General features: G+C 35.1%; 1 protein-coding gene across 1 annotated transcript; it reads left to right on the top strand.

Moving 5' to 3' along the window:
• The first annotated feature begins 737 nt into the window (after nt 1-737).
• On the top strand, nt 738-23,274 carry txndc16 (thioredoxin domain containing 16). Its single transcript, XM_059520038.1, has 19 exons — nt 738-1,221; nt 1,416-1,498; nt 1,639-1,712; nt 2,464-2,538; nt 2,671-2,792; nt 2,880-2,970; nt 4,396-4,552; nt 4,674-4,840; nt 7,405-7,465; nt 7,542-7,662; nt 7,753-7,899; nt 7,976-8,035; nt 8,768-8,936; nt 9,322-9,458; nt 15,496-15,580; nt 15,737-15,875; nt 17,873-18,042; nt 18,138-18,328; nt 22,633-23,274. Exons 1-19 carry the CDS (start codon nt 1,080-1,082, stop codon nt 22,851-22,853), a joined length of 2,412 nt encoding a protein of 803 aa, XP_059376021.1. The 5' UTR covers nt 738-1,079; the 3' UTR covers nt 22,854-23,274.

Genomic DNA, 23,274 nt, shown 5'->3' with positions numbered 1-23,274 from the left:
TGTCGCCATGTTGGCTCTCGGTTGAATAGAGGTGAATGGAAAAATTCTGCTGCATTTGAGCCTAAATGATAGGCTTTTCAAGTACGTTTGCTAAAAAGCAATTTAAACTGCCGCCTACTTTTTTTTGAGAAACCAATCATTTGTCTTTTGAGTGTCCTGCCTCTGGATCTATACGTTTGTTTTTTATTTCCAGTGTATCGGCGTTGTTGTTCTTAAATAATGCTTGTGCGTTTGCGTATGTTGTTTTTGTGAGCTTGCTGTGGTTACATGTGTAATATTTTATCTTAATAGCTAACATAACAATGTGCAAAATAATTGGATAACTTATATTTATGTTTAAATTGACGGGTGTACAAAGCTGTTGCTTATGCATGCAGTGCATTTCTTCTTTTTTGTAAGAAATGAATGAAAAACAAATAAGTATGGGGGAAAACCCCCAAATTCTCTGCAAAGCAGCTCCCTCCGAGCAAAGAAAAACAACTGTAAAAAATTAAAAAGAAGCGATCATCAAATGTGGGAAGGGATCACGTTTGGGTCCCCAAGTACTGGCCAATAGAATAAAGCTGGAAACCGACACGCTTTAGTCGCCATATTGGCTCTCAGTTAAAATAGCGGTTAATGGAAACAAGCCGTGACATTAGAGCCAAAATGACAGCCATTTCGAACGTCTTTCACCGCTGAGCCGTGAGCCCTTCGCCTACTTCATTCTCATTGGTTATCTTTGTATTTTTTTTTCTTTTTGATTGGTGTTCATCTCACAGTTAAACCCTCCCCACAAATTTAATTGGACAACGTCTGCGCATGTCGTTTTAGTGTTCGAGAATGTAGATTTTCAGTACTTACGCTGTAACACTGTCCGGTAATCATTAACCTAATGGATTTATGTTATTTTTATAGGTTGCCCTTAAAAATTACGTTTTTAGGGTATTGACTGATGCGTTTAGTAGCACAGCCCAGGCGAGTTGTTTTGATTGACTAATGGATCTATTCTTTGTGTAACAGTTTTTACTGGTCTCATCCTTAATATGAACTAAGTTAATGTAAATGGGTGTAATTTATAGATCCATTAAGTAGACACCATGTGCATCGTCTATTTGACTGCGTTTTTATTTAGCCTTACATCAGAGCAATGTTCCTCCAAATTGATAGAAGATTCCAGTCAGAGCTTCATGGAGAGGATGCACTCAGGAAAGACGTCCTTTATATACTTTGGATATCATGGTGAGACTTTGATAAATGTGTTGCAGATGATTGCAGAACCGTTATTATAATGTGCAAAGCTAAGCAAGAGTCATTAGTCAGATCAGCACATCAGCGTATATCTGCTGAATCAGTGCATTTGAGGTGTTAAAAAACTTTTAAAGTTAATTTTTAAAGTTCATAGGCTATTACATAAGCTATAGTTCTACTTGCAGTCAACCCAACCATCAAACTGTTCGTGGAGCAGCTTGAGATGTCAGCTGATGCCCTGCAGGACTACGGGATATCTGTTGTGAAGGTGAGCAAAATCTCATTTGGTCTCACCAGAAAGCTGCATCAGAATGTCAGAAGAAAGAGGTTTCTGATATCTAGTTATGTTGTACATGATGATTGACAGTATTGCAGCCATATTAACTTGAATAACGGATTGTTTTACAGGTGAACTGTTCTAAAGATGCTATAGCAAACTACTGCACAGGAGAAAAGCTAATGACCAGGGCATACTTGTTCAGGTAAAATATATACATTCAAAATGTTGATGTTAGTAAGACTTTTTTAAAGAAATGATTTAGCAAGGATTCATTAAATTGATTCAAAGCTACAGTGAAGTCATCAAGTTTCAAATAAGTGTACTTTCGATGTTCTGTTTATCAAAGAATCCTGAAAAATTAACGGTTTCCACAAAAATAAAAATTTGCACAACTGTTTCCAACATTGGTAATATTAAGAAATGTTTCTTGAGCAGCAAATCAACCGATTAGAATGATTTCTGAAGGATTGTGTGACAATGAAGACTTGTTATGGCTGCTAAAAAATAAATCCGCTTTGAAGTAACATTTTAAAATACATTAAATATAAAACAGTTATTTGTTGTTGTTAAAAATGTTATGAATTGGTTTTGTTATATAATGTACAAATATTTCAGAAAACTATTGTTTTTACTTTAAATAAATGCAGCCTTAAGACACTTATATAAAAAATCTTCTATATTTGGAACACGAGATGTTTAGCCAAATGTTTATGTATATTTTTTGCCAAGTATATGCATTTTTTAAGTGATTAAGTGAAGTGACATTCAGCCAAGTATGGTGACCCATACTCAGAATTTGTGCTCTGCATTTAACCCATCCGAAGTGCACACACACAGAGCAGTGAACACACACACACACTGTGAGCACACACCCGGAGCAGTTTTGACTAATTTAAAATGATCTGTTGACTCCATATGGTCCCAAAAACTTTTTTTGTCTTTTATCATTCCAGAGGCTCTGAGGTCCTGAGGAGTTTCGACATCGATACCGTATTTGACGTCAATGCAATTGTTTCTCATGTCCTTTTGTGAGTTCATTTATTTAAAACTTTTACAGTAGCACCACCAACATTTAACAGTGTGGATATACAGCTGGTGAAACTACAGTGATGACCTTGAACAGCTGACCTTTGAATGTGTGCCTTATTTCCTCCATAAAGCTCTGTCCTCTTCAATGAAGTCCGTTATGTGCACACACCTGCTGAGCTGCTGCGCGTGGAGAGCACGGCCAAACAAAACAGTGACATTGTGGTCGGTCACATACCAGTGCTTGGCCTTCCAGGTACGATCTCTATATTGTCTATAGTCCATTGTCTAGGTCTGAATGAAGCAATATTATATATCTTGTTTTGTTTTTTTGTGGGGATAGAGCACCGAGCTTTGATGGAGGCAGCGTTTGTTTATGGAACCAAATACCAGTTTGTCCAGACGACTGGCACTTTGGTTCTAAAACATATGGGGTAAGTTTTATATTACTCTAGGGAGCAATATAAGTTCATTCCTTATTAAGGTACTCAAATCATAACATAAACCGAGATGTGATTCTTGATATGTTTTATGTTGCCATAGACAACCATAATTATGAAAAATATGGCCACAAGGTGTTCCCAAAGTTGTTCTAAAGCGCTCATCACCTATTTGGATATCCAACGACCAGTGTTATTTTTGTATCATTGCTAGTCTAATAGTTTTTGTTGATATTTTATTGTAATATTTTATGTTTTCACTTAAATTTTAGTTTAGATTAGTAATTGTGTCCATGATTCGTAATTTTTTTTTTTAAACGTCTTTGTTTGTTTTTTTCGTTTTTGTTTTTTATGTCTGTGTAGTTTGTAATAATTGTATTTATTAGTTTTAGTTTATTAACGTGAAATGCGGCCTTGTTGAATATTTTGTGTATAGTTAACTAAAACCATAAATTTTGATAACATTTTACATTTTTTACAAAACTTTTTTTTTTTACTTTAAATAAAGTAATATATTACAGAAATAAATAAAATGTAACAAAAAACCTTATATTATAACAGTTTGAGTTTATTTTGTCAATTAAAGACATTTTTTTTTGCAAATTTAAAATGGTTTAATTTAACTATAAAAACCTTGGCAACTACTACAATATATGAACTTTAATTTCATTAACTCTTTCCCCGCCAGCATTTTTGAAAAAAGTTGAAAACAACCACCAGCGATTTTGATGATTTTTACTCAAATTTGATGGCCTACAGTATATTTTGCTGTATGAATATTTGATTATGCAATACACTAAAATAAAAATCAGAGCCTCTACTTTTAAACAAAAACAAAAAACAGATCTGTTTTATTCTAGCTTAAAGCATTCTTTTTTTTTCATTTATCAACACTTGAATATAAGTAGGTTTCATAAAGATGTATAATTTTAAACAAAAAGGTAAATTTTTATCAAAAACTACATCTGGATAATATTCACTACGATTCTAAAAGCATAAATCCAGTAAATCGCTTCCATCAACACCTTCAAAGCTTGCACAGCCGTATACCACTTCCTGGATCATCATTTTACAACATAACATTATGCAGTTTTCATTTATATGCTGTCTATTGCCGATGATAGAATTATTTATCTTATGCATCTGTTTACAAAAGAGATCACAAATTTTTCCCTCCTGTTCACGTGTGTTTTTTGTTCGGGAGGTTTTGTACTCATTCAGAAGATGTGTAATTGCACCCCCGAGTGTATAACAATGAAAACACCAAAACTGGCCAAGAAGCGCTGTCTTCTAAATGACGAGTTAACCCATTAATGGCGGGGGAAAAGTTAATAGACATTTATAATGTTGATATAAATGATAACAAATTCTTCTAGTACTTTAGTTCCTCTCAAATGAATCTTCGGTTATCCTTCACAGGGTTGTCGATCCCTCTTCCTCACAAGCACGGCTGTGGTTTCTGCACTGTAAAGGTGTGTCCAGGCGGTCTGATCCGTGTCCCAGCACTCCCATGAGGAAAACACTCAACACCATCAACATACACACCTTCCTGCAGCTGATGGAAGCACCTCTAGTGGTGAGAAAGCATCTTCAACTTCCTGTCATTAATACCAGATGTAATAAAAAGGAGTTTGAATTCTGATTCTCACTTCAGTTCCATCTCTGTTATGTTTGATTTTGGACTTGTTTTCTGGCAGACAGAGTCAGTGCTGGACCCGTCTGAAGTAGATGTGGTTCACATGCTCCTCGGTGTGCCCGTGCTGTATCTGTTCTCTCAGCCACAGACCCAGCACCTGGACCGGGCCACCGCTCAAACTCTCGCCCTGCAGCTCCGCGGGGAGGTCGGAGTAGTGCTCATTCACAGGTGCTGATGATGAAAACAAAAACAATGCTGCAATTCATATTTTCATGTAACAAGATTCCATGGGAAACAGTTTACAGTGGGCAGTTAGCTAAAGCATTGGACTAATGTAGTGAACAAATATTTTTTTAATTTTGATTATTTATTTAGTTTTTTAATATTGTCTTTGTTAATGTTTATAATCTTTCACATTTTATAAATAGCCTATTAAGTAATATATTTTATATGCAAATACAGTATATAAACCTTATATATACTATATAAGATATATATTATATATAAGTTGTTTTCTATTTGAACATATTTTAAAACACAATTTATTCCTGTGATGCAAAGCTGAATTTTCTGCATCATTACTCCTATCTTCAGTGTCACGTGATTCTTCAGAAATCATTCTAATATTTGGTGATCCAAAAAAAAATTTTTTTATCATTATCAATGTTAAAACATGGCTTAATATTTTATCAAGCTGCATAATATTATATTAAATAACATTTTATTATGCTGCTTAATATTTTTTGTAGAAAACATGATACATTTTTTCAAGATTCTTTTTCTTGCACATCAAGATAAAAAGCATTTATTAGAAATGTTTTGTAAGTTAAAACATATTTATTGTCACGCTTGATAAGTTTAATGCATCCTTGCTTAATAAAATATTTAATATATGTCCAAAAAGTATACCTACTACAATAAAGATAACTAATATATAATAGATTATATAAACTATTAACTTTAACCGTTTTAAATTGCGATTCAATTAGGGGTAGGAGTTTATATGAAAGTATTTCTAAGGGGAACTTACTGTCTTTATAAAAGTTTAGATGGTATTTCTTCTTTTCATCTGGCCTCTGTTTAATGCACAGTTGTTTTGTTTACAGTGGAAACCAAGGAAACACTTTAAGCAGAGATTGAATCTGCATGTTGTTCAGCTTGTCTGCTGTTTCTGTTTCTTGCAGATATTTTTATGTGTAGTTTCACAAAATGGAAGTGAAACCATTGTGTTTTTGCTTCAAATTTCAAAATTAAACAATCTAATTTAGATTAAAAACTGCTCATTTTGCGTGTATGCAGCATCATTGTTTGGATCATGATAGAAATGCAGTGGTTGCTTCTAATTTTAAATGGAAAGAGCACAGACAAAGCCTTATTTAGTTTTATATGAAAATATTTACCTTATTTGTGTTACTTTTTTATTTTATTTAGGGCTTATTTAAAAATTTCTTATTTAGTTTTTTAAATTTACATTTACATTGTTTAATTTTTGTCATTTAGCAGACACTTTTATCCAAAGCGACTTACAAATGAGGACAATAGAAGCAATCAGAACCAACAAAAGAGCAATAATATAATATATATATAATATATATAATATAATATATAATAATATGCAAGTGATATATTAGTACATTATTACAGTGTTATATTTCAATTAAAAAAAACATGGAACATTTTGTCCAAGCAATAATAAAAAGGACACATTTAATTTATAATTTGTTTGATTCAAATCAAATTGTGAAATCAAAATTGTGAATCAAATTGAATCAGGACTTGAGTGAATCGTTACATCTCAATAATTTATAAATAAATTGACAACTGTCTAATGTTAACATTTACACATTTCTATGTTAACTATGTTTCAGTGTATAAAAAAACTAAACATTGTCCAATATTAATAAAAACAAAAGTATTAAATTATTGTTAGACCTGTTAACTATCATATGTGACCCTGGAGCACAAAACCAGTCTTAAATCGCTGGGGTATATTTTTAGCAATGGCCAAAAATACATTGTATGGGTCAAAATTATCAATTTTTCTTTTATGCCAAAAATCATTTGGATATTAAGTAAGGATCATGTTCCATGAAGATATTTAGTAAATTTCCTACCGTAAATATATCAAACCTACATTTTGATCAGTAATATGCATTGCCAAGAATTCATTTGGACAACTTCAAAGGTGATCTCAGTATTTAGATTTCCAAATAGTTGTATCTCGGACAAATATTGTCCGATCCTAATAAACCATACATCAGTGGAAAGCTTATTTATTCAGCTTTCATATGATTTATAAATCTCAATTTCAAAAAATGTACATTTAAGAATGGTTTTGTGGTCCAGGGTCACATATTACATACAGTTGTTAATTGTCATTACCAAGTAAGTTAAATAAGGGTTTCTTGATTTTTATCTGTCTGGCATTGATTTGACGGGAAGATTTTTGATATTATTGGTAATATTTCTTTTCCTATGAAATAAGCATAGAAAGTTCTTACATTATGGTGAAGATCATGAAAGGCAATGTTTTTGGGCAAAGTATGCACTAATGACTCATGCACAATATAAGTAGGGATATTTTTACTATTTTTAGTAAATTGGTCAGTTTTGATATATCCATAAAACATCCAATATACATCTCCAAAGTCACTTGCACATATCTTATTATCAGTCAACAAAGTATCTCCCTCTTGATTTTGAATATATATATATATATATATATATATATATATATATATGTATATATGTGTGTATTATTATTATTTATTTTATGTTTTTATTTTTTTCAGGGACAGTCCGAACGTGAAGACTGCGCTGAAATACAATGCTGCTTACAGACTCCCACAGGAGGTCAGTTTAACCATTGAATGTGTTGTGTGATTGTGATTTTGACAAATCTGTTTTTAACAAAGGCTTTTCTCAACAGGATGTGACATATTTTACCCTGAATAGCGCCGAAGGGGTTGTGAAACTTTTCAAAGAAGAACTTCTGCAAGAACACAAGTTAGAAGACAGAGAGGAAGATGAGGAACATTGGTCAGATCTTGGTAGGATGCCACCTATGCATTCATTGCTAACTAGTATAATGGTTCCAAAGGTTTTGAACTGCTTCTAAAGATCTTGTTGAATTTCTACAGATATTCTCGATGATGAGGTGTCCGAGTCTGTGTACAGAGACCGTGATCTTATGCTGGATCTGGAGTCTGTTATTGAACTCACTTCAGACACTTTTCAAACAACAGTCACACAGAATGATATCACAGTGGTGCTGTTCTATTTTAAATGTGAGTTTGACTGTATTATTATTTTATTTGCTGTGTAAGACGAATCTACCCTGATATATCCACTTTTGTCCTCTAGGGGATGCTGTCTGTATGGCTTTCGTTCAGTCATATATAGAGGTGGCAGATGCACTTGAAGGTAAAAGCATTTCAATGATGAACAAAATTGCCAGATATTGTAGAACTTCTGTAAATCGAGTTATGTTGTATTTTTTTTTTTCTTTATTGATCCATTTGATGGAATCCATTTTCAGATAATATTAAAGAAACAGTCATTCTCGATCTCTACATAATAAGTTGTTTTGCTTATACACAGGCCTCAAAAAGTATTTGGACACTTAAGTCATTGCATTAGATAATAAAATATAAAACAAAGTGGAATCTGCAAACAAATTATTTTTCTCAGGACTAATATCCCTTTTCAGAGCCATTTTTGTAATGATGTTTAACAAACTTCTCTGGCGATATATTAAGTGATTTCCTTTATCCTTTAATGCCTATTGTTTTAAATAATTAGATTTAATGATGTTAAACAAAAAATGAAAATGTGGTCATTATTTACTTACCTTTATGTCAATGTGTATGGCTTTTTGTTTTATTTTGCAGATAGAAAAGTACATTGTTTATTTTATTCTTAACTTAATTTACACTGATGTTCAATCAAAGGGGCAAAAACGTTTTCACACCTCAAGATTGCATGATTAAAAGAAAAATGCATCACTTTTGTGTCCATTCTATCACCTGACATCACATGTTATGTTAACAACGTGCACAAACATCAGTCAAAGACTTGTTATGTAAGCTATGTAAGTTATGTAAGCATACAGGATGTTAAAACCACATCCCTCTGTCTCTTTCACATCATGTTCAGGTATGAATGGGGTAAAGTTGGCGGCAGTAAACTGTGGAGAATGGACTGACATTTGCAGTGACCAGAATGTCACTTCCTTCCCCACCGTCCTGATCTACCGGCCCATGGCTGATGCTCAGCTCTATAGGGGAATGCTGGGAACCAAGAGTCTACACGGGTTTATACTACTGTGAGTATTATGTCCTCTTTCCCACACAAGGTCAGATCATCAGGATGGAATTTAGTCTCCGTCACTCATGATTAACCTGAAAGTGGGCTGTCTTTTTTTTAATTAGAGGCCTGGTGATTGAAGAGTGTGTTTGCAGTTTGTGCCTCCACACTGACCTTCTTTTATATGTTCTTATATGGCTGTGAGCTGATAAAGGCAATTGTAGTGTTTTATCTGTAGAGCACCATCAAAAATCAATTAATAGATGCTCCCAAGACAACAGTGCACTGATCGTAAATGCGCTGCCTAGATTCCCACACAGACAGCCAATAGTCTTTAATCACGAAATCTCAGTTGAATATTTTACACCTAAATGTTTATTAATGAGTTACTTTTGTTGTTGCAGGAGTCTGGTCTCCAGTCCTTACCTTCTCTCCTCCTCTGCTGAGGTGATGTCATTCTTGGAGGGTGATTTGTACAGTAAACATATGTATCTGACCCCTGTCAGAGTGCTGGGCCTTTTCAGTTCAACACATGACATGGGTAAGCCAACTTTCCCAGGAATCACTGCTATGTGATAGATAGAGGATATATACATGTAGTTCACTCAGAAATGATTGACTGTCATGTTACAACCCCATATACTTTTGAGGATTTTTTTTTTCAAGTTTTACCAGCATTTTATTTAATAAATTTTTTTTTTACATTTCCATCAAATAAAAAAATTGAAAGACCTTATATTCAGTACAATCGAAAGTTTGGATTCGTTTATTTAGCAAGGATCCATAAAATTAATAAAAAATGATAGTAAAGACCTTTACATTGTTAAAATAGTTTTATAAAACTTTCGACGTTTCCATTTACTAAAGAATTATCAATACAAAAAACATAATTCCCACAAAAATATTAAGCAGCAAAACTGCTTTCAACACTGGTAATAATTGAGCACTAAATCAGCATATTAGAATGATTTCTGAAGAATCATGTGACACTGAAGACTGGAGTAATGATACTGAAAATACAGATTTACTATCACAGGAATAAATTATATTTAAATTACATACAAATTAAATTTTAAATATATTCTAATAGAAAACAATTATTTTTAATTGTAATAGCATCTAGTAATATTACTGTTTTTGTTTTTCCTTTTTTTACTGTAAATAAATGCAGACTTGGTGAGAATAAGACTTTTTAAAACTTCTTTACAAATCTGACCAAACAGTAGTGGAGTTTTTATTGTAATATTATAAGAAAATAATTAAAAACTACTTCAATCTGGCTATAAAATAGCCTTTAATTATCTTCTGGAACTAAAAATAAAAAAAAATTCTGTGAAATGCACAAGAATGGCTATGCAGAATGAGCTTCAGTTATCCATGACGTGAAAGTGGATGGTGATTTCAAAACCTGAGCACCAGACGAACTAATGAAAAGAGTAAATGGTGGTTTGTGTAGCACCTGCACCCTTAATAACCTTCTGAAAAATCCCAGCATTAGAAACAGTGAGGGTTTACATAAAAAAATATTAAAGGTGTGGTTGATTGCATTTATACTTTTTTTAAAATTAGTTAGTTTGTAATGTTTCTGTTTGAGCATAAACAATATCTGCAAAGTTGCAGGGCTAAAAGTTCAATGCAAATTGAGATATCATGTTTTAAAATTCTGGCAGTTTAATGCAAAACTACAAAAACGGCTGGTAAGGGACTACAACGGGCTTCTTCTCAGGTCTGTTACGTCACAAACCCAGATAAACCCCGTCCACGGGAAAACATAACAAAGAAGGCGAGGCCATGTTGTGCTGCTTTAGAGAAGAGAAAGAGAAAACGAGGGGTGCATGTAAAAATCTGTTCATATATGAATCACGATTCTGTCTTCTAATGATTCTTATGGATTTACAAGTTTCAAAACTAATGGTCTAAAGCAGCAGTTCTCAATCTTATTCCTCACGTCCTCCTGCTTTGCCTCTCTCTCTCTCTCTCTCTCTCTTTTTCTCTCATTCAGATTGTCAGATCAGCTCCAACAAACTGTTCCATTTATACACTTATTTTCACATAGCAATTAGAAGCCTTATACATGGACACGCATATGGTTGCAGTGCTGTATTAAAGGGTTAGTTCACCCAAGAATGAAAATTCGTCCATCTTCTACTCACCCTCGAAGCAACCTAGGTGTATGTGACTTTCCTCTTTCAGAATAATCCAAACAAAGTTATATTAAAAATTGTCCACTCTCTTTCAAGCCTTTCAATGGGGTAAGCGGGTGTTTATTGTCAACTGTTCAGAAGATGTGAAATAAAGTGCGTGCATCTGTAATAAGACATCCCTCACACGGCTCCGGGGGGTGAATAAAGGCCCCATGTAGTGAATCCATGCATTTTTGTAAGATAAATATCCAGATTTCAAATGTTAATTTTTCTCACTTCTGCTGTTGTGAACCGGAAGACATGCAGACAGAAGATGGAAGATGTATGCGTTGCACGCGCATGCCTCTGGGAAATGTAGGAGCAAAAGAAACAAAGTTTCCTTACTTAAGCAAAAGAAAACCAGTCTCCTCTTGGCTTATTTCGAAATCCTCTGATGCTATTCTTTACAAATCCTCGTTTTGTGCTTCTAATTCGTGACCAGCATTTTGTTTTGTTCTCTCTCCGCACTCGTCACTAACCACACAGCGCTGACGAACTACAACATCCATCCGCATTTCTTCCGGTTCCCTACGGTCAAAAGAAGTGCGAAATTTTTTTTTTTTTTAAATCTTGATATTTATCTTACAAAAACGCATGGGGCCTTTATTCACCCCCGCAGCCAAGTGAGGGATGTTTTATTACAGATGTGCGCACTTTATTTCACATCTTCTGAACAGTTGACAACAAAAACACTTGCTTACTACCATTGAAAGGCTTGGAAGAGCAAGGACAATTTTTAATATAACTTCGATTGGATTATTCTGAAAGAGGAAAGTCGCATACACCTAGGTTGCTTCGAGGGTGAGTAGAAGATGAACAAATTTTAATTCTCCGGTGAACTAACCCTTTAAAGCTTTAATTATAATAAAACCGTATATTAAAAGCTAACAGAAGCAGTAGCATTTACAAACAGCGTATCTAAAAGTATGAGACCACAGCAAACAAACATACGATTAAGAGCCGTGCTTGAATTAATATTCTCTGTATTTCTGTGTGGGGGGGGGCTTCATAATAATAGGAAATAATCAAGGTGTTTGTCAGGGAAGGGACAGATCGGTGTGGAATAAAGGTCAATTATGTGAAAAAAAATTATTATTTTTTTTTTAACGAAGCATGAACGTACGTTAGACTGCACCACATAAACACAATCAAGACATCCCTTTAAAAGGTAGTTTATCAGAAAATTTAAAATTCGTCATTATTCACCCTTATGTCATCCCACACATTTATGAATTTCCCCCTTCTGTGGAACACGGAAGAAGGTGTTAAGAAAATAAGTCATACGAGTTTGAAATGACATGAGGGTGAGTATATAATTGTACAGTCGTGGCCAAAAGATTTGAGAATTACATAAATATTGGAAATTGGAAAGGTTGCTGCTTAAGTTTTTATAATAGCAATTTGCATATACTCCAGAATGTTATGAAGAGTGATCAGATGAATTGCATAGTCCTTCTTTGCCATAAAAATTAACTTAATCCCAAAAAAACCTTTCCACTGCATTTCATTGCTGTCATTAAAGGACCTGCTGAGATCATTTCAGTAATCGTCTTGTTAACTCAGGTGAGAATGTTGACGAGCACAAGGCTGGAGATCATTATGTCAGGCTGATTGGGTTAGAATGGCAGACTTGACATGTTAAAAGGAGGGTGATGCTTGAAATCATTGTTCTTCCATTGTTAACCATGGTGACCTGCAAAGAAATGCGTGCAGCCATCATTGCATTGCATAAAAATGGCTTCACAGGCAAGGATATTGTGGCTACTAAGATTGCACCTAAATCAACAATTTATAGGATCATCAAGAATTTCAAGGAAAGAGGTTCAATTCTTATAAAGAAGGCTTCAGGGTGTCCAAGAAAGTCCAGCAAGTGCCAGGATAGTCTCCTAAAGAGGATTCAGCTGCGGGATCGGAGTGCCACCAGTGCAGAGCTTGCTCAGGAATGGCAGCAGGCAGGTGTGAGCGCATCTGCATGCACAGTGAGGCCAAGACTTTTGGAAGATGGCCTGGTGTCAAGAAGGGCAGCAAAGAAGCCACTTCTCTCCAAAAAAAAACATCAGGGACAGATTGATCTTCTGCAGAAAGTATAGTGAATGGACTGCTGAGGACTGGGGCAAAGTCATATTCTCCAATGAAGCCCCTTTCCGATTGTTTGGGGCATCTGGAAAAAGGCTTGTCCGGAGAAGAAAAGGTGAGCGCTACCATCAGTCCTGTGTCATGCCAACAGTAAAGCATCCTGACACCATTCATGTGTGGGGTTGCTTCTCATCCAAGGGAGTGGGCTCACTCACAATTTTGCCCAAAAACACAGCCATGAATAAAGAATGGTACCAAAACACCCTCCAACAGCAACTTCTTCCAACAATCCAAAAACAGTTTGGTGTAGAACAATGCATTTTCCAGCACGATGGAGCACCGTGCCATAAGGCAAAAGTGATAACTAAGTGGCTCGGGGACCAGAATGTTGAAATTTTGGGTCCATGGCCTGGAAACTCCCCAGATCTTAATTCTAGGGATGTCCAGATCCGATCACGTGATCGGAAATCGGGCCCGATCGCGTGGTTTCAGACTCGATCGGAATCGGACGTTACCTCCCGATCAGGACTCGGATATATATATATATATATATATATATATATATTCCCATTAATTTTTAACACATCTTTTGTTATGCGGTGGCACAGAGTTAGGCCCTTTTGACTCCACACAGAAACAGCGATGCGTGTGGCATGACATCACTTTGTTTTCAAGAGCTGGTGTGGATAAATATAGATTCAAACTCAAAGAGACATGATAGTTTGCGCATGACCGAATATTTCATTCGGACTCAGAATACAGCGAGATGAACATCACGGAGCGCTAAACTCTCATGCAGTGTGTGTTTCATTCATACTCGAAGACGGAGCACGCTCTCGCACTGATATCAGGATATTCCTAATATGGACAAAAGCGTCCAGCTATGCTGTGGTGCGCACAGGAAAACAGAAACTTATGCAAACACGAAGACATTAATATACAATCACGACAATAAATTGTTCTTCAAGTCATCTCCAGCAGGTGATAAATAAAGTATGAACAATGCAGTGCTGATTGACATAGTATTTATTACAGTATAGAAACTATTCTGCATTATTATGTGATAAACAGTGTTTGTAGTATATAAACAAATCATTATTATTTGTTATTGTCCAGCATTTATATATTTCTAAGCCAATTAAAAGCTAGAAATTAGAGAAAAAATAAAGTTGCCTATACTACCAGTCAGAAGTTTTTGAACAGTAAGCTTGTTAAGGTTTTTTTTTTTTTTTTTTAAGAAGTCCCTTCTATTCACCAAGCCTGCATTTATTTGATCCAAAGTACAGCAAAACAGTAAGATTTTGAAATATTTTTACTAGCCTATTTAAAATAGCTGTTTTATATTTGAATATATTTCAAAATGTAATTTATTGAACATCCTGGATCTGTTTTTTCGCTCTTCTTTATTCTTTTTTTATGTATTATAGAAGTATCGGATCGGGACTCGGTATCGGCAGATACTCAAAATCAAATGACTCGGACTCAGACTCGAGGACAAAAAAACCTGATCGGGACATCCCTACTTAATTCCATTAAGAACTTGTGGTCAATCCTCAAGAGGCGGGTGGACAAACAAAAACCCACTAATTCTGACAAACTCCAAGAAGTGATTATGAAAGAATGGGTTGCTATCAGTCAGGATTTGGCCCAGAAGTTGATTGAGAGCATGCCCAGTCGAATTGCAGAGGTCCTGAAAAAGAAGGGCCAACACTGCAAATACTGACTCTTTGCATAAATGTCATGTAATTGTCGATAAAAGCCTTTGAAACGTATGAAGTGCTTGTAATTATATTTCAGTACATCACAGAAACAACTGAAACAAAGATCTAAAAGCAGTTTCGCAGGAAACTCTTTGAAAACTAATATTTATGTTATTCTCAAAACTTTTGGCCACAACTGTAGAATTTACATTTTTGGGTGAACTATCCCTTTAAAACCATAGCAGACAGTTTAATTTTGATGTTCAGAAGGATGCAGAAAATGGACATGTAAAGCCCAAATTACCACTTTGACATTTTAAGCCGTTCATACGGGACACGTCCAGGCCAGGATTTTAATATTGCCTAAAATATCCAGGTTTTGGCTGTTTGCACTGTGCAGGTCAATCGTTGTGTGACATTCGTGAGAACTATAGAGAGCAGAACAATTAAAATTAAAATATACTACATGACCTCTTCAAATGTTACACCTTACACAATGTATAATCACATTTGTTTTTATATCATGGCAATCGAAATTAGTTTTATGGGTGCAGCATGTATTGCATAACTTCTTACATATGCACAGGAACCTGTCAATCATGTGCTCTTTATGTCTTAGGTGTAACTCCATTTGAAGAAGCTGCCAGACTCCTCAGAGGAGAGACAATTCTTGGGCTGTTTGCCCACAAAGAGGCAGAGCAATGGTATCCCAACAGTTTTACCACAACTATTTTGATTACGTAATATACTTGAGATTATACCTTACATTCAAAAAAACTGTAAGTGTCTTCACAAGATGATACATGTGTGGACTTGTGATGTAAGAAAGCGTTCCAGCTGACTGCTGTGTTTTTGATCAGGGTGGAGGGACTGTCAGTAAACCTGCCTGCTCTACTGGTGTCCCGTGGCCCTGGAGTTCCTCATGAGGTCTATTCTCTGCCATCATCCTCACCAACGGACCTTGTCTCACTCATAAAACAAGTGGAGCTGGATCGTTTTGTAAGTTGTTTTGAGAAAATAGTTGCAAATTTACCACATGTTTCACAGTTGCTCAATGGTACTTTATATTGGAATCACATGTGTTTTACTGGAATTTAAGTAACATGAATTGAGTGAAAACTGATACTATGTAAAAATAAAAACTAATTCAAAATGAATAATGATAAATACAGGTGCATCTCAAATTAGAATGTCGTGGAAAAGTTCATTTATTTCAGTAATTCAACTCAATTAGTGGACCTTGTGTATTAAATAAATTCAGTGCACACAGACTGAAGTAGTTTAAGTCTTTGTTTCTTTTAATTGTGATTATTTTGGCTCACATTTAACAAAAACCCAACAATTTACTATCTCAAAAAATTGTAATACTTCATAAGACCAATAAAAATAAAACATTTTTAGTGAATTGTTTGCCTTTTGGAAAGTATGTTCATTTACTGTACATGTACTCAATACTTGGTAGGGGCTCCTTTTCCTTAAATTACTGCCTCAATTCAGCTTGGCATGGAAGCTCAGGTTTCTTTGACATTGGCCTTCAGCTTTTCTGCATTTTTTGGTCTCTTGTTTCTCATTTTCCTCTTTGACAGTAGGGCTGGACAATGTATCGAACGATATGATCATGCACATCTTGTCAGTAAAGTCGGTTCCATGATTAGCGGTAAATCCCCATCACCTGCTTTCCATTGGAGTTTCAATTAATCCACAAGGCCGTAGTTCACTGACAAGCTACGCTATATAGAGTTCACTATCGAAGGCGATTAATCTTCAATATATATTGTCCAGCCCTACTTGACAGTACCCCATAGATTATCTCTGGGGTTCAGGTCTGGTGAGTTTGCTGGCCAGTCAAGCACACCAACACCATGGTCATTTAACCAACTTTTGGTGCTTTTGGCAGTGTGGGCAGGTGAAAAATATTAAATCAGCATCTTCAAAAAGCTGCTCAGCAGAAGGAAGCATGAAGTGCTCCAACATTTCTTGGTAAACGGGTGCAGTGACTTTGGATTTCAAAAAACACAAAGGACCAACACCAACAGATGATATTGCACCCCAAATCATCACAGACTGTGAAAACTTAACACTGGACTTCAAGCAACTTGGGCTATGAGCTTCTCCACCCTTCCTCCAGACTCTAGGACCTTGGTTTCCAAATGAAATACAAAACTTGCTCTAATCTGAAAAGAGGTCTTTGGACCACTGGGCAACAGTCCAGTTCTTCTTCTCCTTAGCTCAGGTAAGACGCCTCTGACATTGTCTGTGGTTCAGGAGTGGCTTAACAAAAGGAATATGACAATGGTAGCCAAATTCCTTGACACGTCTGTATGCCTTGACCCCAGCCTCAGTCCATTCCTTGTGAAGTTCACTCAAATTCTTGAATCAATTTTGCTTGACAATCCTCATAAGGCTGCGGTTCTCTCGGTTGGTTGTTCATCTTTTTTTTCTCCACTTTTTTCACTCAATTTTCTGTTAACATGCTTGGATACAGCACTCTGTGAACAGCCATCTTCTTTGGCAATGAATGTTTGTGGCTTACCCTCCTTGTGAAAGGTGTCAGTGATTGTCTTGTGGACAACTGTCAGATCAGAAGTCTTCCCCATGATTGTGTAGCCTAGTGAACCAAACTGAGAGACCATTTTGAAGGCTCAGGAAACTTTTGCAGGTGTTTTGAGTTGATTAGCTGATTGGCATGTCACCATATTCTAATTTGTTGAGATGGTGAATTGGTGGGTTTTTGTTAAATGTGAGCTAAAGTCATCACAATTAAAAGAACCAAAGACTTAAACTACTTCAGTCTGTGTGCACTGATTTTATTTAATACACGAGATGCACCTGTAATACTAATAAATATTCTACTACATAAGATTATTTAAATGAAATGTGATATGAAGGACTGCGTTCCTTTTCAAATGCCATTTTATTGCAATAAAAGTAGTCTTTTGTTCCTTTGCAAAAAAACTCACTAATAAGATGAAAATATGTTGTGTTTTGCATTAAAGCCTGAACTGACCGTGGAGAATCTTCCCTGGTATTTGGAGCTTGGGAAACCTTTGCTGCTGCTTTTTATCGGAAAGGAGGACAGTAAAGAGAGTACGAAGGCTTTAGCAGAGATAAAGCAACCGCTGAGCTCTGGACAGCTGGATTCCTTCCTGCCATGTTGGATCCATCTGTGAGGAACATGATCTGTTAGACACATTAATCAAAATACATTCACTTTAAACAAACCCTTTGTTAATTGTCATCTATGGGGTTTCATTGTTTTAGAGGTCGGACACCTGTTGGGAGGTCTATCCTGGAAAAGTATCTTGGCTTTGTACCTCCACTTCCTGTTTTGGTTATGTCACGGTTAAAAACTGGAGAAGAGGTGTTCCTTTTCCCCCCAGAGCGCCCCCTAATGGCTAAGAACATCCTGCAGTGGATTCACGATGTGGAAAACGGACAAGAACAGCCAGCAGGTGAGTCCCTCTAGCTTTTAATGAAAGTATCTAAAAAACAACAGTTTGGTTCAGATTTCAACCCTAACCAGGTGCAACAAAATGAATGAGGAAAAAACATTTTGGTCAATATAATTAACATTTTTGGACCAATAACCTCACTTGCATGTTTGCGCTACATACTTGAAATATAATGCAAAATGTTCGGCTTGAGGTGAAATGTGCTGTTTTTACTGCTGTCTAACAATAAATCAGGAAATAAAAGGCTTGGAGCCTTATTAAATGACAAGAATATCTTAGATATTTGGGCATTTATTTTGTTATTTTATTTTATTATTTTATATTTTAGCATATCATCATTAAAATATTGCATTTTGTAAATATATTATTTTCTATTTTAGTATGTTAATGTTAAAAATGTAGCATTTAAATATTTTACTTAATGTTAAAACTAGTGCTGTAAAACGATTAATCGCTTTTTTTTGTTTACATAATGTATATGTGTGTACTTTGTATTATATATATATATATATATATATATATATATATATATATATATATATATATAATATTTAAATACGCACACAGATTTATATATTTTAGAAAAAAATTGTTTATATATTTATTTATAATATAAAATAAATATAAATTGTATAGATGTAAATATTTTCAAAATAATACTGTATGTGTGTGTGTGTGTGTGTATATATATATATATATATATATATATATATATATATATATATATATATATATATATATATATATATATATATATATATATATATATATATATTATCATATATTTAACATTAATATTTAATATCATTTTCATACTAGTCAATGGTATCTATATTTTTTATATTCGCATCATCTGTGATTTTGTCAGTTGTTCACCTTCATTCATGACAGAAAATTTACTTGGAAACATCTTGGTTCCACCTGCTCATGCCTTTTTGGCATAGTATTATTGAGATTATAATTGTGTGGTAAATGTGGAATGTCTTCAAACTGTACCTCGTCTTTAGTTACCTTTCACAGTAGTTAGACGTTTGAAGACAAATATGTCCTTGTAACTGTTGGCAACATCTGTTATTTGCCTACTTTCCAGGAATCAGTCATCGCTCACCCCTGCCCTGTAAAAGCTGGCACAAAGTACTCTAACACACACCGGTGTTTGAGATCACACCCTATTCATTCCGAACCTCATCAACACTTTTCCCATAATACAATCACTATTGTTGCCTGTGGCAAAAAACAAGCCCAATCATTCAGATCCAGCACTCAACTCTGTTGATGCCTTTGCCAGTGTCAAAACCTGAACTGGTTTTATACCCACTTCTCAGCATCTCCCATCTGCTTCCTGTGAAGCTGAGAGGAAACTGTATCCCTTAATTGTGTCTAATTGTTATAAGTTATTTCCCTAAAACCTTCTGCTGGACTCCTGGGGCCGGGTGACTTTTTGTACTTTGGAAAAAGATGGATTCATCCGTCTGTCGGTTAAAATGTGTTTTATGTGGATGGATGAAGCACTTTATCCATCACAAGATATTTATTACATTTCATATTCCAGCGAAATGCAGAGCAAATACAATTGTCTACACATCATCTGAATTTTATCCATGAAGCATTAGTGCAATAATAATGAAATGTCCTTTTGTATTGCTGTTAAAAGAGTCATAGTATACGTTCCTGTTTTATGACTCTTGGTGCAAGGAAAACACAATAGTTGTTTCCTTTCTGCTATACGGCTCCATAGATTTTAATAGGCTGTTTGCATATTGTCTTGTGTATGACTGTAATGTTAGTGTTTTAGCTTATTTTTTTTGGTCCTGTATGTGTAAATGTAATCATTCCCATTACACATTCATGGATTTGTCCTTCTCTTTTCTGTGTCCAGAGAAAGGATTCACTCTCTCAAGATTTAATTTTGCATTTCACATGGAAACTTTGCATCATTAGTGGCAAAGTCCTTCTGTGTTGTCACCACATTAAAGTGTAGATGCAGCAAGACTTTCCCTCATTGTGCTCATGGGAGCGATGAGTGACATTTTTATATCCTGTTACACCTTCAGAATTTGCTACCATTATAAATATAACATTTTGTATTCATTATATTACTTTATTTACCCTACCGGTCACACTTAATTTTAAGGTCTGATTCTTACCATTACCTATCTATTATTAACTATGACTTTTGCCTCAGTAAACTCCTAATTTGCTGCTTATAAATAGTTAATAAGGTATCAAAATGTGATTTAGATTACCGGTAACAAGCAGCCAATATGCTAGTAATATGCATGCTAGTTAATAGTGAGAACTGGTCCTTAAAATCAAGTGTTATCATACTACCATTGAAAAGTTTTTTTAAACTCTTGTGCTCACCAGGGCTGCATTTATTTGATGAAAAATGTAGTAAAAAGAGAAATTGATTATCCAAGATTTCTGAGGTATTCTTAGTGATTGCTAGAGGGTTACAAGGGTTCGCTAAGTGGTTGTTTACTAGTTGAAAGAGTGTAGTTTTGTCAGGAATAACAAGATGGATGCAAGTAAGAGTTTAGATTATGCATTTTTAACTGTGAATAAGTCAAGTAAAGACACAGAAAACAGATAGTCGTAGGTGCAGCGATGACAGACTTCCTTGGTAGAGCTAGACTGCGGTGGGCAAAGATCCGTTAATGTTCAAATGAGAGACACAATAAGTGGAAACCAGTCCAAGAATCCAGAAAACAGAAGCGGTAAATCTACCAGAGAGAAGGAACCAAGAACAGAGCAAACCACAGGCACTGCACAGAGAACAAAGATCTGACAAAGACAGAGACTAATATAGAGCAGTTAACAAGCCCCAGCTGAAACTTGTGAACTTATCAATGGTAGTACACAGAACAAGATGCATCTATGAACCGTGACACTATTATTAAGGTCTCTAAATATGGCTTGGGTCCCTTTTATAGTCCTCCAGCTAAATCATATGCCAGATTGTTTGGAAAAGTACTGTAATATCACACCTCTTGTTAACAAAATGCATGATTTGAGGGATGGGAAAAACTTCTGACTATAAATATGAGCAATATTAATAGTGATGTTCGTCTTCGCAAACACCACCAGAAATGTTTTTGGAACCAGTATCATTCTTATTTCCAAAATAATTCCAAGGACCCAGATGTCTGCTTTTCTTCTAATTTGAGTAACCAGCATTGTCAGAGCAGATTAGTCCCTCCATACCCCAGACATCAGACTCTCCACATCAGGGACTTACGAGAAGAGGATTGCTAGTGATAGTCTGTTAATCTCTGTCATACAGCGTTTTACAGTAGATAGCACATCTTTTGATCCATTTTCCTAGAGTGTGATAGGAGCTGATGTTTTTGATCAAAAACCTTGCAGTTTAAGGTGAGTGATCAAAGTTGACGGCAAAAAATAATGTTACAAAAGATTTCTGCTTCAAATGAATGCTGTTCCTTTGAACTTTCTGTTCTTGAAAGAATCCTGGAAAAAAATGAATCATTGTTTCCCCTAAAATATTAAGCAGCAAAACCTGCTTATTATTGCATTAGTAATAATTAGAAATATTTCTTTGGCACCAAGTCAGCATATTAGAATGATACGTGTGATACTGAAAACTGGAGTAATGATGCTGAAAATTAATCTTTCATCACAGGAATAAATTACTATTTAAAATATATTCAAATAGAAAATTATTTTAATTGGTATTAATATTTCACAATATTACTATTTTTACTGTATTTTTACTGACCTCAAACTTTTAAACATGGACCAGTAGAAAGTCTAGAGATCTAAAAAAAAAATTGTCCATTGAATGTCTTTTTTTTTTTTCTTCTTCTTTTTTTTTTGGACTGTGCATTATGAATCCAGAGTTGTTTTCAGCAATATAAAATCAAGTATGATCAACATAAATCAATCAAGCAATAAAATCAGATTACTGATGAGAAATATTTGCATTCATGGTTAATAAATTGTTTTATTGTAGCATGCAGTTATGTTGTCTATGTGCACAATTCCTTGTGTTTTCACGAGAATTATAGTAGATCAGTTTACATACTTTCCACACCAAGACATCTGGAATCACTTGTCACTGTCCATTAGTAAACTCCTCTACTTAAGATTTCCAGGTATCAAGCATCATTTACTCCCTATAAGTGCTGTTTTGTTGTCGTAAGTAGCATGTACACAGAGTAATTAGTGTTTACTCAACAAGTTATGCTAGCTGTTCTTCATCAACCTTTGTAAAACTATGAGTCTGACAGATGTCACGAACAACAACATTCTGTTTTTATTGTTTTTTTTCTCCGTTGTTCTTTTAGGCTTGATCCCAGATGGGAAATGGGGCCCTCCTGTGCCATTCTTTGACTTTCTGGCAATAATGGACCAAGAAGCACCGACTTGCGCAGCTCAGAGGGCTCCTAAAATGAAGACGGGGGGCAGGGAAGACCACAGAGAGCAGAAGCATGTGACCCCAAACCAAAGACAGACCCCACATCCATCACCAAACCCCCAAGCACCTCGCCAGCACTCTGAACTATAAAGTCAAGTCCTCTCGTGGCACAGAAGGTTATGTAAGCAATTCACATGACTGCTTGACATCTGTTAGATTTTGCATTACGTGTGACATCTTCAGTGCTATTTGGAGAAATGTGTGTATATCAGAACTTGGGTATCACACATTTTCCAACTTATTTCCCACAAATCAAATGGACTTTTCCTAAATGAAATCAAGATAGTTTACATTTTAGTGCTGTAACTTTATACTGTATACACAGAATGTGTTATTTAAAACCTGAAAAAGATCTACAAGAATGTATTCATTTATCCGACGCATTTATCTAAATGTTTTTGACCAGACTGTATTATTCCAGTCTATTATTATTATTCTACAGTGCCTGTTTGGGAATTGTTTTTATACAAACACAGAGCTTCACATATGGATGACATTTGTAAATGTGTAC

This window comes from Carassius carassius, chromosome 32, assembly GCF_963082965.1.
Source record: "Carassius carassius chromosome 32, fCarCar2.1, whole genome shotgun sequence".
Taxonomy (NCBI): domain Eukaryota; kingdom Metazoa; phylum Chordata; class Actinopteri; order Cypriniformes; family Cyprinidae; genus Carassius; species Carassius carassius.
The sequence above is the reverse complement of the archived record's forward strand: the minus strand, read 5'-3'. Positions and strand labels throughout refer to the sequence as shown.